At 38.2% G+C, this 14,862-nt stretch overlaps 1 protein-coding gene across 5 annotated transcripts in view; it reads left to right on the top strand.

The window, feature by feature from the left end:
- Positions 1-14,862, top strand: part of LOC101050152 (AGBL carboxypeptidase 4) — a 1,418,805-nt gene that overhangs the window by 120,162 nt on the left and 1,283,781 nt on the right. The window contains exons 1-2 of one of the 5 annotated variants that reach the window (XM_074380787.1): positions 3,167-3,268; positions 4,133-4,173. The exons of 3 other annotated variants lie outside the window; for them this stretch is intronic. In XM_074380787.1, the coding sequence (XP_074236888.1) occupies positions 4,149-4,173 (25 nt within the window). In that variant the 5' untranslated portion in view covers positions 3,167-3,268; positions 4,133-4,148. Of the gene's footprint in view, positions 1-3,166; positions 3,269-4,132; positions 4,174-10,916; positions 10,979-14,862 lie in introns of those variants that run through there. One more of the 5 variants, XM_074380789.1, reaches the window with a different exon arrangement.

Raw genomic sequence — 14,862 nt, 5'->3', positions numbered from 1 at the left:
AGAAGATATCTCATTGTAGTGTTGATTTTCATTTCTTTGATGATCAGTGATATTGAGCACCTTTTCATATGCCTGTTTACCATTTCTATGTCTTCTTTTGCAAAATGTCTATTCAAATCTTTGCCCATCTTTTGATTGGATTATTAGAATTTTTCTTATAGAGTTATTTGAGCTTCTTATATATTCCTGTTATTAATTCATTGTCAGGTGGTTTTTCTGCAAATATTTTCTCACATTCTGTGAGTTGTCTCTTCACTTTGTTGATTGAATCCTTTCCTGTGCAGAATCTTTTTAACTGTGTGTGATGTCATTGGTTCATTTTTGCTTTCGTTGCCTATGTTTGTAGGATATTGCTTAAGAAATCTTTGGCCAGACCAATGTCCTGGTGATTTTCTCCAATGTGTTCTTGTAGTAGTTTCATAGTTTGAAGTCTTAAAGTCTTTAATAAATTTTTATTGATTTTCTTATATGACAAGAGATAGGGGTCTAGTTTCATTTTCCATAAGGATATTCTGTTTTTCTAGCACCATTTATTGAAGAGACTGCCCTTTCCTGAGTGTATGTTCCTGGCACCTTTGTTAAAAATGAGTTTACTCTACATGTGTTTGTTTCTGTGTTACCTGTTTTGTTCCATTGGTCTATGTGTCTGTTTTTATGCCAGTACCATACTGTTTTGCTTACTGTACTTTTGTAGTATATTTTTTTCCTTGGATTTCCTATGTTACTGTATTATAATATTCTGTGTTTTTCTGTGTACTTACTATTACCATTGAGTTTTGTATCCTCAAGTAAGTACTTATTGCTCATTAATATGAGAAAATAATATGAGAACAAATGCTGCTGAGGATGTAGAGAAAAGGCAACCTTTGTATATTGTTGGTGGAAATGTAAATAAGTACAACCACCATGGAGAACAGTGTGAAGGTTTCTCTAGAAATTAAAAATAGTTTCTTTTCTTCTAATTGAACTACTTTATTTAGCATTTCTTATAGGACAGGTCTGATGTTGATGAAATACCTCAGCTTTTTGTGTGTCTGTGTGAGAGAAAGTCTTTATTTCTCCTTCATGTTTGAAGAATATTTTTGTTGGATATACTATTCTAAGATAAAAGTTTTTTCCTTTCAGCACTTTAAATATGTCATGGCACTGTCTTTCGGCCTGTAAGGTTTCCACTGAAAAGTCTGCTGCCAGGTGTATTGGAACTCCACTGTGTTTAATTAGTTTCTTTTCTCTTGCTGCTTTTAGGGTCCATTCTTTATGCTTTATCTTTGGGAGTTTGATTATTAAATGCCTCAAGGTAGTCTTCTTTGAGTTAAATCTCTTTGGTGTTTTATAACCTTCTTGTACTTGGATATTGATATCTTCCTCTAGGTTTGGGAAGTTCTTTGGTATTATCCCTTTGAATACACTTTCCAACTCTACTTCTTTCACTGCTTCCTCTTTAAGGCCATTATTTCTTAAATTTGCTCTTTTGAGGCTATTTTCTATATCCCGTAGTTATGCTTCATTGTATTTTTTTTTTGTCTCCTCGATGTATTTTCAAATAACCAGTCTTCAAACTTACTGATTCTTTCTCCTACTTGATCAGCTCTGCTATTGAAGAACTCTGCTGAATTTTTCAGTATGTCAATAGCATTTTTCAGCTTTAGAATTTCTGCTTGATTTTTTAAAAGTTATTTCATTATCTATGTTAAATTTATTTGATAGCATTCTGAATTCCTTCTTTCTGTTATCTTGGATTTCTTTGAGTTACCTCAGTGCAGCTATTTTGAATTCTCTGTCTGAAAGATCATATATCTCTCTTTTTCCAGGACTGGAAAATCTCTTGTGCTTTATTTATATTTGGTGAGATCATGTTTTTGTGGATGTTTTTGATGCTAGAAGATGTTGTTGAAAAGTTAGGTATTTAGTGTTAGTCTTCAGTTTCTGGGATTGTTTGTAGCCATCCTTCTTGGGAAGGCCTTTCAGGTATTCAGAAGGACTTGGGCATTGTGATCTAAGCCGTGTCTGCTTCAGGTGGCACCCCAAACCCAATTATACTGGGGTGCTAGCAGTGTCATAGAGGTGTACCACCTTGATGGTCTGGAGGAAGATCTTAGTATATTCTCTGGATTAGCAGGCAGATGCTCTTCTTCTCTTCCCTTACTTTGTAATAAATGTACAGAGTCTCTCTGTTTTCTGGTCCACCTATTCAAAATAGCTGTGTTGAGGTAACTCAAATCCAAGATAACCCAGAGAAGAAATTCAGAATTCTATCAGATAAATTGAACATAGACATTGCAATAACTTAAAAATATTCTCCAAGACCATCAAGGCGGTACACCTCTATGAAACCCCAGGCTGTGTCTAGAAATGTCATCTGGGTTATAGTGCCTGGAACAGAGGCTCATTACTCTGACCAATGCCCTATCATGCTGTGGCTGAGCTGGTGTCCAAGATGCAAGACAAAGTCCTCACTACTCTTCTTTCCTCTTTGCAAGCAGAAGGAAGGTGTTTCTTTTGGAATCACAAGCTCTGCAGCTTGGGGTTGGGGAAAGGTGATGCCAGCCCTTCTTTGGCTGCCCCAGCTGATGTCTCAGTATGTCACATGCCCCTTTTAGTCCACTGTCTCTGGGCCTTGTTCAGTTCTAGGCTTACCTAAGAGTTGCAGTTCTTATGGCCTAGACTGCCTTTCAAGTTTACTTGGAGACCAAGAGCACTTTGAACCTTGGTGGAAGGTTTGTGGGCACTAAAATTGGGACCTGGGCCACTGAGATTGGTGATTTCTCTCTGGCTAGGGCTGGTTTAAATGCTGTCTCTGTGGCTGGGCATCAGCTGAATTTGGTCTGTTTTCCCCTGCTCTAAAAGAACAGCACTGAGTTCGGTGTGTCACAATTACTATGTTCTTTCTCTTTCAGCAGCCAGAGATGCTCTTTGCACCCCTTTGTAGCTGCCTGGGTGGGGGAGGGGTTGCATTGGTGATTCAGGATTGTTGTTGTAATCTTTTCAGTGCCTCTTTCAGTGATATGAAGTTAAAACCAGGTATTGTGAGTGCTCACCTTCTTTGGAAGGTGTTTTTTTCCATGCAGATAATTTTTTTTTTTTTTTGGCTGGGGAAGGGGATAATTTTTGGAGCTTTCTATTTCTCTGTCTTTATCCACCTCCCTATTATTACTGTTTTTGTTTGTTTGTTTGTTTTTTGTTTTTAAAGACAGGGTCTGTCCAACACCCAGGCTGGAGTGCAGTGGCACAATCACAGCTTCCTGCAGTCTGGACCTCCTGGGATCAGGTGATTCTTCCATCTCAGCCTCCTGAGTTACTGGGACTACATGCACATGCCACCACTACTGGCTAGCTTTTTACATTTTTTGTTGAGATGTGGTTTCGCTATGTTGCTCAGGCTAGTCTCAAACTTTTGGGTGGAAACGATTCACCTGCCTCTGCCTTCTGAAGTGGTGAGATTACAGGCGTGAGCCACTGTGCCCAGCCTCATATGTATTATAATGACCAATTAGTAAATATTTTCTTGTCTACATTGAATTGCCTTTGCACTTTTATTGAAAATCAACCAACTATGTATGTATTTGCATTTCTGCGGTTAGTTTTTTTCCTGTGAACTACATTTCAGTCTCTTCCATTTCCACACTGTTTTTTTCCAAAATTGTTTTGACTTTTTTAGTTTGTTTGCTTTTCCATATACATTTTACAACCAGTTGGTTGGGTATTCAGTTGAGATTGTATCAAATCTATGGATCAATATGTGGAGAATTGATGTACAGAGTCTCAATTTGTCAAAATTTTGACATTTTGTCTTCCAATACATTTACAAGGTTTGTTTCTTCATTTATTTAGACCTTTTAAAAATTCATCTTATTAGTGGTTCTCCTTTTAAGTGTACAGATTTTGCAAATGTTTATTCGATTTATAACTTTTATTAGTTTGGTGTTATAAATATTATTTAGTTTTTAATTTACAATTGCTTATTGCTAATTATGTAGAGGTACAATTGATTTTTGTTTTAACCTGTTGTCTTTTAATCTTGCTGAACTTGTTATTCTAGTAGCTTCTTTGTGATTTTCTCTCTAAACAATTCTGTTGGATATGAATAGGGACAGTATGTACACATTTAATTTCTTTTCCTTGTTAACCACAGGTTTAAAACCTTTAGGATGATGTTGAATAAGAATGATAACAGTGAGTATCCTTATCTAGTATACAATACTGGGGGATAATTTTTAGTTTTTCATACTTAAATATAGTTTAAGTATATTTAAAATTTACATAATTAAATATTATGAAAGATAAATATATAAAGATTCCTTTTGCCATGTCAAGGAATTCCCTTTTGATTCTTCATATGCTGAGAATAAGTAGAGAGTGAATTTTAAATTTTGTCAAATATTATTTGTGCATTTGTTGAGATGATCATATAGATTTTCTTTTTAGATCTGTCACTATGGTAAATTATATTAATTGATTTAAAAAAATATATATTTTATTGCATTTTATGTTCTAGGGTACATGTAAAGAACATGCAGGATTGTTGCATAGGTACATACATGGAAATGTGGTTTACTGCCTCTATCCCCATCACCTATATCTGGTATTTCTCCCCATGTTGTCCCTCCCCAACTCCCTACCTCCCACTGACCCTCCCCTAGTCTTTCCTTACAGACCTCAGTGTGTGATGTTCCCTTCCCTGTATCCATGTGTTCTCACTGTTCAACACCTGCCTGTGAATGAGAACATGCAGTGTTTGATTTTCTGTTCTTATGTCAGTTTGCTGAGAATGATGGTTTTGAGATTCATCCATGTCCCTACAAAGGACACAAACTCATCGTTTTTTATGGCTGCATAGTATTCCATGGTATATATGTGCCACATTTTCCCTGTCCAGTCTATCAGCAATGGGTCTTTAGGTTGACTCTGAGTCTTTCCTATTGTAAAAAGTGTTGCAGTGAACATATGTGTGCATGTGTCCTTATAATAGAATGATTTATAATCCTTTGGATATATACCCAGTAATGGGATTGCTGGGTCAAATGGAATTTCTATTTCTAGGTCTTTGAGGAATTGCCACACTGTCTTCCACAATTATTGAACTACTTGACACTCTCACCAACAGTGTAAAAATGTTCCTATTTCTCCACATCCTCTCCAGCTTCTGTTGTCTCTAGATTTTTTAATGATTGCCATTCTAACTGGTGTGAGATGGTGTCTCATTGTAGTTTGATTTGCATTTCTCTAATGACCAGTGATGATGAGCATTTTTTCATCTGTTTGTTGACCTCATATATGTCTTCTTTTGAAAAGTGTCAGTTCATTTCCTTTGCCCACTTTTGAATGTGTTTGCTTGTTTTTTTTTTTTTTTTTTCCTTTAAATCTGTTTAGTTCTTTGTAGATTTTGGATATCAGCCCTTTGTCAGATGGGTAGATTGCAAAAATGTTTTCTCATTCTGTTGGTTGCTGGTTCACTCTAGTGATTGTTTCTTTTGCTGTACAGAAGCTCTGGAGTTTAATTAGATCCATTTGTCTGTTTTGGCTTTTGTTGCCTATGTTTTTGGTGTTATGGTCAGGAAGTCCTTGCTTATGTCTGTCCTGAATGGTTTTGCTTAGGTTTTCTTCTAGAATTTTTATGGTGTTAGGTCTTATGTTTAAGTCTTTAATCAATCTGGAGTTGATTTTAGTGTAAGGTATCAGGAAGGGGTTCAGTTTCTGCTTTCTGCACATGGCTAGCCCATTTTCCCAACACCATTTATTAAACAGGGAATATTTTCCCCATTGCTTGCTTTTGTGAGGTTTGTCAAAGATCAGATGGTATTAGATGTGTGGCATTGCCTCCAAGGCCTCTGTTCTGTTCCATTGGTCTATGTCTCTGTTTTGGTACCAGTATCATGCTGTTTTGATTACTGTAGCCTTGTAGTATAGTTTGAAGTCAGGTAGCATGATGCCTTCAGCTTTGTTCTTTTTGCTTAGAATTGACTTGGCTATGCAGGCTCTCTTTTGGTTCCATGTGAAGTTTAAGTTGTTTTTTTCCAGTTCTGTGCAGAAGGTCATTGGTAGGTTGATGGGGATAGTGTTGAATCTATAAATTACTTTGGGCACTATGGCCATTTTCATGATACTGATTCTTACTAACCATGAGCATGGAATGTTTTTCCATCTGTTTGTGTCCTCTCTACTTCATTGAGCAGTGTTTGTAGTTCTCCTTTAAGAGGTCCTTTATGTTCCTTGTTAGTTGTATTTCTAGGTATTTTATTCTCTTTGTAGTAATTGTGAATGGCAGTTTGTTCTTGATTTAGCTCTCTGTTAGTCTGTTATTGGTGTATAGGAATGCTTGTGATTTTTTCACCTTGATTTTGTATCCTGAGACTTTGCTGAAGTTGCTTATTGGTTTCAGGAGATTTTGGGCTGAGATGATGGGGTCTTCTAGATATACAATCATGTCATCTGCAAATAGAGACAATTTGACTTCCTTCATTCCTAACTGAATAGCCTTTATTTCTTTTTCTTGCCTAATTGCTCTGGCCAGAATTTTCAATGCTATATTGAATAGGAGTGTTGAGAGAGGGCATCCTTGTCTAGTGCATATTTCAAAGGGAATGCTTCCAGTTTTTGCCCATTCAGTATGATATTGGCTGTTGGTTTGTCATAAATAGGTTTTATTAGTGTAAGATACATTCCATTGATACCTAGTTTATGGAGAGTTTTTAGCATAAAGTACTGTTGAATTTTGTCAAAGGCCTTGTCTGCATCTGTTGAGACAATCCTGTGGTTTTCACCTTTGGTTCTATTTATGTGGTGAATTACATTTACACACTTGGGTATATTGAACTGGCCTTGCATCCCCAGGATGAAGCCTACTTGATCGTGATGGATAAGCTTTATGATGTGCTGTTGCAATCGGTTTGCTGGTATTTTATTGAAGATTTTTGCATCTATGTTCATCATGGATATTGGCCTGAATTGCTCTTTTCTTGTTGAATCTCTGCCAGGTTTTGGTATCAGGATGGTGTTGTTTTCATAAAATGATTTGAGGAGGAATCCTTCTTTATGGATTGTTTGGAATAATTTCAGAAGGAGTGGTACCAGCTTCTCTTTGTATGTCTTGGAGAATTTGGCTGTGAACCCATCTGGACCTGGGATATTTTTGGTTGTTAAGCTATTAATTGCTGCCTCATCTTCAGCCCTTGTTATTGGTCTATTCAGGGTTTCGACTTTGTTTAGGCTTGGGAGGTTGCAATTGTCCAGGAATTTATCCATTTCTTCCAGGTTTACTGGTTTACGTGCATAGAGTTGTTTGTATTACTCTCTGATGGTGGTTTGTATTTCTGTGGAATTGGTGGTGATATACACTTTATTGTTTTTTATTGCCTCTATTTCATTATTCTCTTTTTTTTAATTAATCTGGCTAGTGGTCTGTCTATTTTGTTGATCATTTAAAAAAATCAGCTCCTGGATTTATTGATTTTTTGAAGGGTGTTTGTGTCTTTATCTCCTTCATTTCTGCCCTGATCCTAGTTATTTCTTGTATTCTGCTAGTTTTTTAGTTTTTTTTTATGTTGCACGCCTATGTCTTTTAATCTTCCCCCATTCCTTTATTTTGAGCCTTTGTGTATGCTTGCATGTGAGATGGGTTTCCTGGATACAGCACACCGATGGGCTTTGACTTTTTATCCAATTTGTCAGTCTGTGTCTTTTGATTGAGGCATTTAGCCTTTTTACACTTAAGGTTAATATTGTTATGTGCGAATTTGATCCTGCCATTTTGATGTTATCTGGTTGTTTTGCCCATTAGTTGATGCAGTTTCTTCATTGTGTTGAACCTCTACCATTTGGCACATTTTTGGAGTGGCTGGTACTGGTTTTTTGCTTTCTATATTTAGTGCCTCTTTCAGGAGCTCTTGAAAAGCATGCCTGGTGATGATTAAATGTCTGAGCAATTGCTTGTTCATAAAGGACTTTATTTCTCCTTTGCTTATGAAGCTTAGTTTGGTCTTATATGAAATTCTAGGTTGAACGTTCTTTTCTTCAAAGATGTTGAATATAGGCCCTGACTCTCTTCTGGCTTGTAGGGTTTCTGCTGAGAGATCCGCTGTGTGTCTGATGGGCTTCCGTTTGTGGGTAACCCGACCTTCCTCTCTAGCTGCCCTAAGCATTTTTTCCTTCATTTCAACCCTGGTCAATCTGAAGATTATGTGCCTTGGGGTTGCTCTTCTTGAGGAATATCTTTGTGGTGTTCTCTGTATTTCCTGGACTTGAATGTTGGTGTGCCTTGCTAGGTTGGGGAAGTTCTCCTGGATAACATCCTGAAGAGTGTGTTCCAGCTTGGATTCATTGTCTCCATCACTTTTAGGTACACCTATCAAACATAGATTAGATCTTTTCACATAATCCCATATTTTGTGGAGGCTTTGTTCATTTCTTTTTACTCTTTTTTTTCTCTAATCTTGCATTCTCAGTTTATTTCATTGAGTTGGTCTTCCATCTCTGATATCTTTTCTTCTGCTTGGTCATTTCAGCTATTGGAACTTGTGTATGCTTCGTGAAGTTCTTGTTTTGTGTTTTTCAGGTCGTGAATTCATTTATATTCCTCTCCAAGCTGTTTTATTCTTGTTAGCATTTCATCAAACCTTTTTTCAAGGTTCTTAGTTTCTTTGCATTGGGTTAGAAGATAATCTTTTAGCTCAGAGAGGTTTGTTATTACCCATCTTCTGAAGCCTGTTTCTGTCAATTCATCAGACTCATTCTCCATCCAGCCTTATTCCATTGCTGGTGAGTAGTTGTGATCCCTTGGAAGAGGAGAGGTGTTCTCGTTTTGGGTATTTTCCTCCTTTTTGCACTATTTTTTTCCCCAATTTTTATGGATTTATTTACCTGTTGTCTTTGTGGTTGATGACTTTCAGATGGGGTCTCTGAATGGACATCCTTTTTGTTGCTGATGAAATTATGTCTTTCTGATTTTTAGGTTTTATACTAACAGGCCTCCTTGCTGTAGGACTGCTGGAGGTCCACTGCCTAGCCTGCTTGCCTGGGGATTACCTGCAGCGGCTGCAGAACAGTAAGGGTTGCTGCCAGTTTCTTCTTCTGTTATCTTTGTCCCAGAAGGATTCCTTCCAGATGTCAACTTGAGCTCTCCTTTATCAGGTGTCTCTTTCATTACACAGGGATCAGGGAGCTGCTTGAGGAGATAGTCTGTCCCATATAGGAGCTCAAGTGCTGAGCTGTGAGCTCCATTTTTCTGTTCAGAGCTGCTGGGCAGGTACTTTTAAGCCTGCTGCAGTGGAACTCATAACTGCCTTTTTCCCCCTCGTGCTCTGTCCCTGAAAGTTTGGGCTTTATTTATAAGCTCCTGTCATTCTGCTGCCTTTTTTCAGTGATGTCCTGCCCTGAGAGGAGGTAGCCTAGTCACAGTCTGCCAGCAGAGGCCTTGTTGAGCTGCCGTGGGCTCTGCCCAGCTGCTTTGTGAACTTCCTTGCAGTTTTGTTAATGGGAGTATAGTTAGAACTTCCTTCGTAATGGCTGTCTGCCTCAGACCGTCTCTGTAATGGCAGACTGCCTTGGTAATGGCTGACTGCCTCAATAATGGCGGGCTGCCTCAGTAATGGCAGACTGTCTCAGTAGTGGTGTTCTGCCTCAGTAATGGCAGACGCTCTTCCCGCCACAGAGCTGGACCATCCTGGGTCCAGCTGTGCTTGCTGTGAAACTCTCAATCCAGAGCGTTTCAGATTGCTGGTCTTTCTGGGGTGGGATCAGCTGAGCCAGATTACTTGGCTACCTGTTTCAGCCCCCTCATTTTCAGTTGAATGGGTGACTCTGCCTCCCAGGCATTCCAGTCACCAGTTGAAATGGTGCCCAGATTTGTGTGTTTTTGTGCAGAGACCCACTGCACTGGCGTGCTGGAGACCCATGCTACTTTTCTGCCCAGGAATCTCCTGGTCTGTGGGCAGTAAAAATTCGCTTGGAAATGTGATCACTCACCCTCTGCATTTTTGCTGAGAACTGCAATGCACAGTTGTTCCTATTCGGCCGTCGTGGATGGGATCCTCACTTTAATTGATGTTTGAATGTCGAACCAATCTTGCATGCCCAAGATAAATTGTGCTTGATTATGATATACTTTCCTCACACTGATGGATTTGATTTGCTAATACTTTGCTGAGGATTTTAAGTCTATGTTCAGAAATAATGCTAGAATGCCGGTCTTTAGTTTTCTTCCTGTTTAATGTCTTCATCTGCTTTGTAATTTCATCTAAGTTCACAAAATTAGGAGTTAACATTGTGCATGGTGTTCTCTCAATATCCTCTTAATGCCCAGCCGATTTTAGTGATGTTACCCTTTTCATTCCTGATATTGCTAATATGTCAGATAGTTCTGTTGATTACTGAAATAGTGGTTTAGAAGGCTTAAACAGAATTGTGGTTTTGTATATTTCATCTTTTATTTCTATTAGATTTTTTCATGCATTTTTTCCTTTCCTTTCCTTTTTCCCTTTCCCTTTCCTGTTCCCTTTCCTTTTTCTGTTCCCTTCCCTCTTCCTTCCCCACCCCTCCCCTCTCCTCCCCTCCCCTCCCTTTCCCTCCCTTCCCTTCCTTTCCCTTCCTGTCTCCCCCTTTCCCTTCCCCTTCCCCTCCCTCTTCCCCTTCCCCTTCCTCTCCCCCTTTTCCTTCACCTCCCATCCCTTCCCCTCCCTACCCTACCCTCCCTTTCTCCTTTTCTTCCCCATTCTCTCCCCCTTCCCCTCCTCTCCCCTCCCCTTCTCCTTTCCTTCCCCTTTATCTTTCACTTCCCCTCCCCTACTTTCCCCTTCCTTCCCCTCCCCTCCCCTCCCCTTCCCTCTTCTCTCCTCTTCTCTCCTCCCCTCCCCTTCCCTTCCCTTCTTCCTGATACAGAGTCTCATTCTGTAATGGAGTGGCATAGTCTCAGCTCAGTGGAACCCCCACCTCCCAGGTTCAAGTGATTTTCATGCCTCAGCCTCCAAAGTAGCTGGAATTGCAGGTGCCCACTGCCACACCTGGCTAATTTTTATATTTTTGGTAGAGACAGGTTTCGCTATGTTGGCCAGGCTGTTCTTGAACTACTGACCTTAGGTGATTTAACAGCCTCAGCCTCCCAAAGTGCTGGGATTACAGGCATGAGCCACCTCGCCTGGACTTTTTCATGCATTTTCAAGTGATGTTGTTAGGTGCATTTGCTTTTGGGATTATTGTTCTTGGTCAACTGACTTCTTTATCACTGTGTCCTAGTTTTAGTTCGTTCTTAAGTGTACATTCTCTTTTTTTAAGATAGCCTCTTGAGCTCTCTTTTGATGATTGTTTGCATGGACTTTTCAATCCTTTTACTTGTAATCTATTCATGAATTTATCTAATATTTAAACTTAATTTTCTATAAATGGCATATCATTGGATTTTCCTATTTTAACCAATATGGTAGTTTGTCTGATAGATATATCAATATATCGTTGATATTTTTTCCCCTTTAGATAAATATCCCATACTGGAATTGCTGGATTGTATGATAGTTTTATTTTTAGATATTTAGGAAACATTTATACTGTGTTTCATTGTGTGTATGTACTAATGTACTACTAATTTACATTTCCACTTTTCTTGTAATGATATTTAAGAATTGCCTTTTCTTTTTATCCTTGCCTGCATTTGTAATTTATTTTATTTTATTTTATTTCATTTTTTATTTTTTAAAATTTATTTTTTATACTTTAAATTCTGGGGTACAGGTGCAGATCATGCAGGTTTGTTACATAGGTATACACGTGTCATGGTGGTGGTTTATTCCATCCATTGCCCCGTCATCTACATTAGGTATTTCTCCTAATGCTATCTTTCCCCAATCACTCCACCCCCTACTATTCCTCCCCTTGCCCCTCACCCCCCAGACTCCAGTGTGTGATGTTCCCCTCCTTGTGTCTGAGTGTTCTCATTGTTCAACACCCACTTATGAGTGAGAACATGTGGTGTTTGGTTTTCTGTTCTTGTGTCAGTTTGCTGAGAGTTATGGTTTCAGTTTCATTCTTGCCCCTGCAAAGGACATGGACTCATCCTTTTCTATGGCCACATAATATTCAATGGTGTATATGTGCCACATACTCAATCTATCATTGATGGGCATTTAGGTTGGTTCCAAGTCTTTGCTATTGTGAACAGTGCAACAATAAACATACATGCGCATGCGTTTTTATAATAGAATAATTTATAATTCTTTCAGTATATACCCAGTAATGGGATTGCTGGGTCCAATGATATTTCTATTTCTAGGTCCTTGAGGAATTGCCACACTGTCTTCCACAATGGTTGAATTAATTTACACTCCCACCAACAGTGTAAATGCATTCTTATTTCTCTACAACCTCTCCAGCATCTGTTGTCTCCTGATTTTTTAATGATTGCCATTCTAACTGGCTTGAGATGGCATCTCAATGTGGTTTTGATTTGCATTTCTCTAATGACCAGTGATGATGAGCATTTTTTTATATGTTTGTTGGCTGCATAATGTCTTCTTTTGAAATGTGACTGTTCATATCCTTTTCCCACTTTTTGATGGTGTTGTTTGTTTCTTTCTTGTAAATTTGTTTAAGTTCTCCGTAGATTCTGGATGTTAGCTCTTTGTCAGATGGGTAGATTGCAAAAAATTTTTTCATTCTGTTGCTTGCCAGTTCAGGCTATTGATAGTTTCTTTTGCTGTACAGAAATTCTTAAGTTAAATTAGATCCCATTTGTCTATTTTGGCTTTTGTTGTCATTGCTTTTGGTGTTTCAGTCATGAAGTTACTGCCCATGCCTATGTCCTGATGGTATTGCCTAGATTTTCTTCTGGAGTTTTTATGGTGTTAGGTCTCATGTTTAAATATTTAATCCATCTAGAGTTAATTTTTGTGTTAGGTGTAAGGAAGGGATTCAGTTTTAGCTTTCTGTTTATCCTTTGTGTTTTTTTTTTTTTAGTGTCTATTTTGTTTAGTCCTGGTTTGATCTTTATTTTTTATTTTCTTCTACTTATTTTGCATTTGGTTTATTTGTGATTTTCTACTTTCTTGATGTGCAGCATTACGTTGTTATAATCTTTCTGTTTTATTGAGGTAGTAATTTATTGTTGTGAAATATCCTTAGTACTGCTTTTGCTTTATCACATAGGTGTTTGTGTGTTGTGTTTTCTTTTACATTTGCTTCAAGAAATATTTAAAATCTCCTTTTTAATTTTTTCATTGATTCAATGATAATACTGGAGCATGTTGTTTAATTTCTGTCTATGTTTACAGTTTCAAGAGACCCTCTTATTATTGATTTCCAGTTTTATCTCATTGTGGTTTGACAAGATATATGATGATTTTGATTTTTTGAAATTTCTTGAAACTCATTTTGTTACCTAACATATGATCTCTTCATGAAAGGGTTCCATGTGCTGATAAGAAGAATGTATTTTCTGCATCTTTTGGATGAAATGTTCTGTATGTCTGTTAGGTTTATTTGGTCTATGGTGCAGATAAAGTCTGATGTTTATTTGATCATTTTTCTTCTATATGATGTGTCCAGTGCTTAATGTGGGGGTTTTGAAGTTTCCCACTATGATTGTATTGGGGTCTATTTCCCTCTTTAGCTTTAATAATATTTGCTTTATATAGCTGGGTGTTCTGGTGTTGGGCACATATATATACATATATATGTATATATAATTGTGTGTACATATATATATATACTATATTTATACACACACACACACACACACACACACCACACACACACACACAAAATTGTTCTATCCACTTCAACTGGAGGAGTGTTGTTTCTGTTGATGATGGCGTCCTGAGGAAGATGGTTTTCAGGCTCTGGGAACTGTGCACTTTGGCTCCCTTTGTCCTGGGGGCAGCCTCACTGGTGTGCTATAATGCTTGTTTTGGACAGGACACTACGTGGTTAGAGTGGCTGGGGCCCAGATGTATTGCTGGGTCCATGTGGCATCATAATGCTGTATCCCTCTGGGTGGACATGGGAGGATGTCATTGTGGCTCCAGGGATGTGGAGTTGCAGGGTCAGCTAGCCCTCAGGGCAAGATGTAGTCTGGTAGGGGATTCGTTTTTAAAATGGTGCTGTGCAGTGCTTTGGCTTCATGGGGGTGAGTAGAACGGTGTGTGAATTTCCTCTGTAGAACAATGCAATTGCAATGGACTGCAGATGACCTTCTATACTAGACCCTCCTGTGGCTATTGCAGGCATCTGTGATGGGAATAGGAAGCACTGAGGATATTTTACTTACCTTTCCTTTGCAATGAGGAACTTCTCTTGGATCTGAGACAATCATGGCTGGGCTGGTTGCTTCACTTCCCTCTCCTTTCATGCCTCAGAGGGTCCCTGTCATTTCCTTGCTGAATTCCAGTGTTCTTGTTTAGGCACTTTATTTGATGTGTGGTTGTCTACTTGTTTTAGAAGTGCCTGACACTTTCCCCTTTTTTGTGAATGAGGCAAGTGTCAGGCACCTGTACTCAGCCATCGTCCATCTTTTGTGGTATTTTTGTGATATATTTTACTTTATCATATGGCATAAACACATAATACATTGCTATTTTTTAATCATTTACCTTTTAGAGTTATTGAACATACAAAAATTTATATTTACCTTTATTTATATCATTTCAGGGGCTCTTCTGTTGTTTGTGTGGATCTTAATTTATATCTGATATTATTTCTTTTCTGCCTGAAGAACTTTTGTTGACATTTCTTACAACACACGACTGTTGATAATAAAGTGGTCAGCTTTTATTTTTCTTAAAATACCTTTAGTTTGCACTTCATCCTTGAAAGATATTTTCAATTGGTGTAAAATTTTATGTTGACTTTTTCCCAGTAATTTCAATATATCATTACCTTGAC

Source organism: Saimiri boliviensis, chromosome 11 (assembly GCF_048565385.1).
Source record: "Saimiri boliviensis isolate mSaiBol1 chromosome 11, mSaiBol1.pri, whole genome shotgun sequence".
Lineage (NCBI taxonomy): Eukaryota > Metazoa > Chordata > Mammalia > Primates > Cebidae > Saimiri > Saimiri boliviensis.
This window is presented reverse-complemented; position numbering and strand designations above follow the sequence as displayed.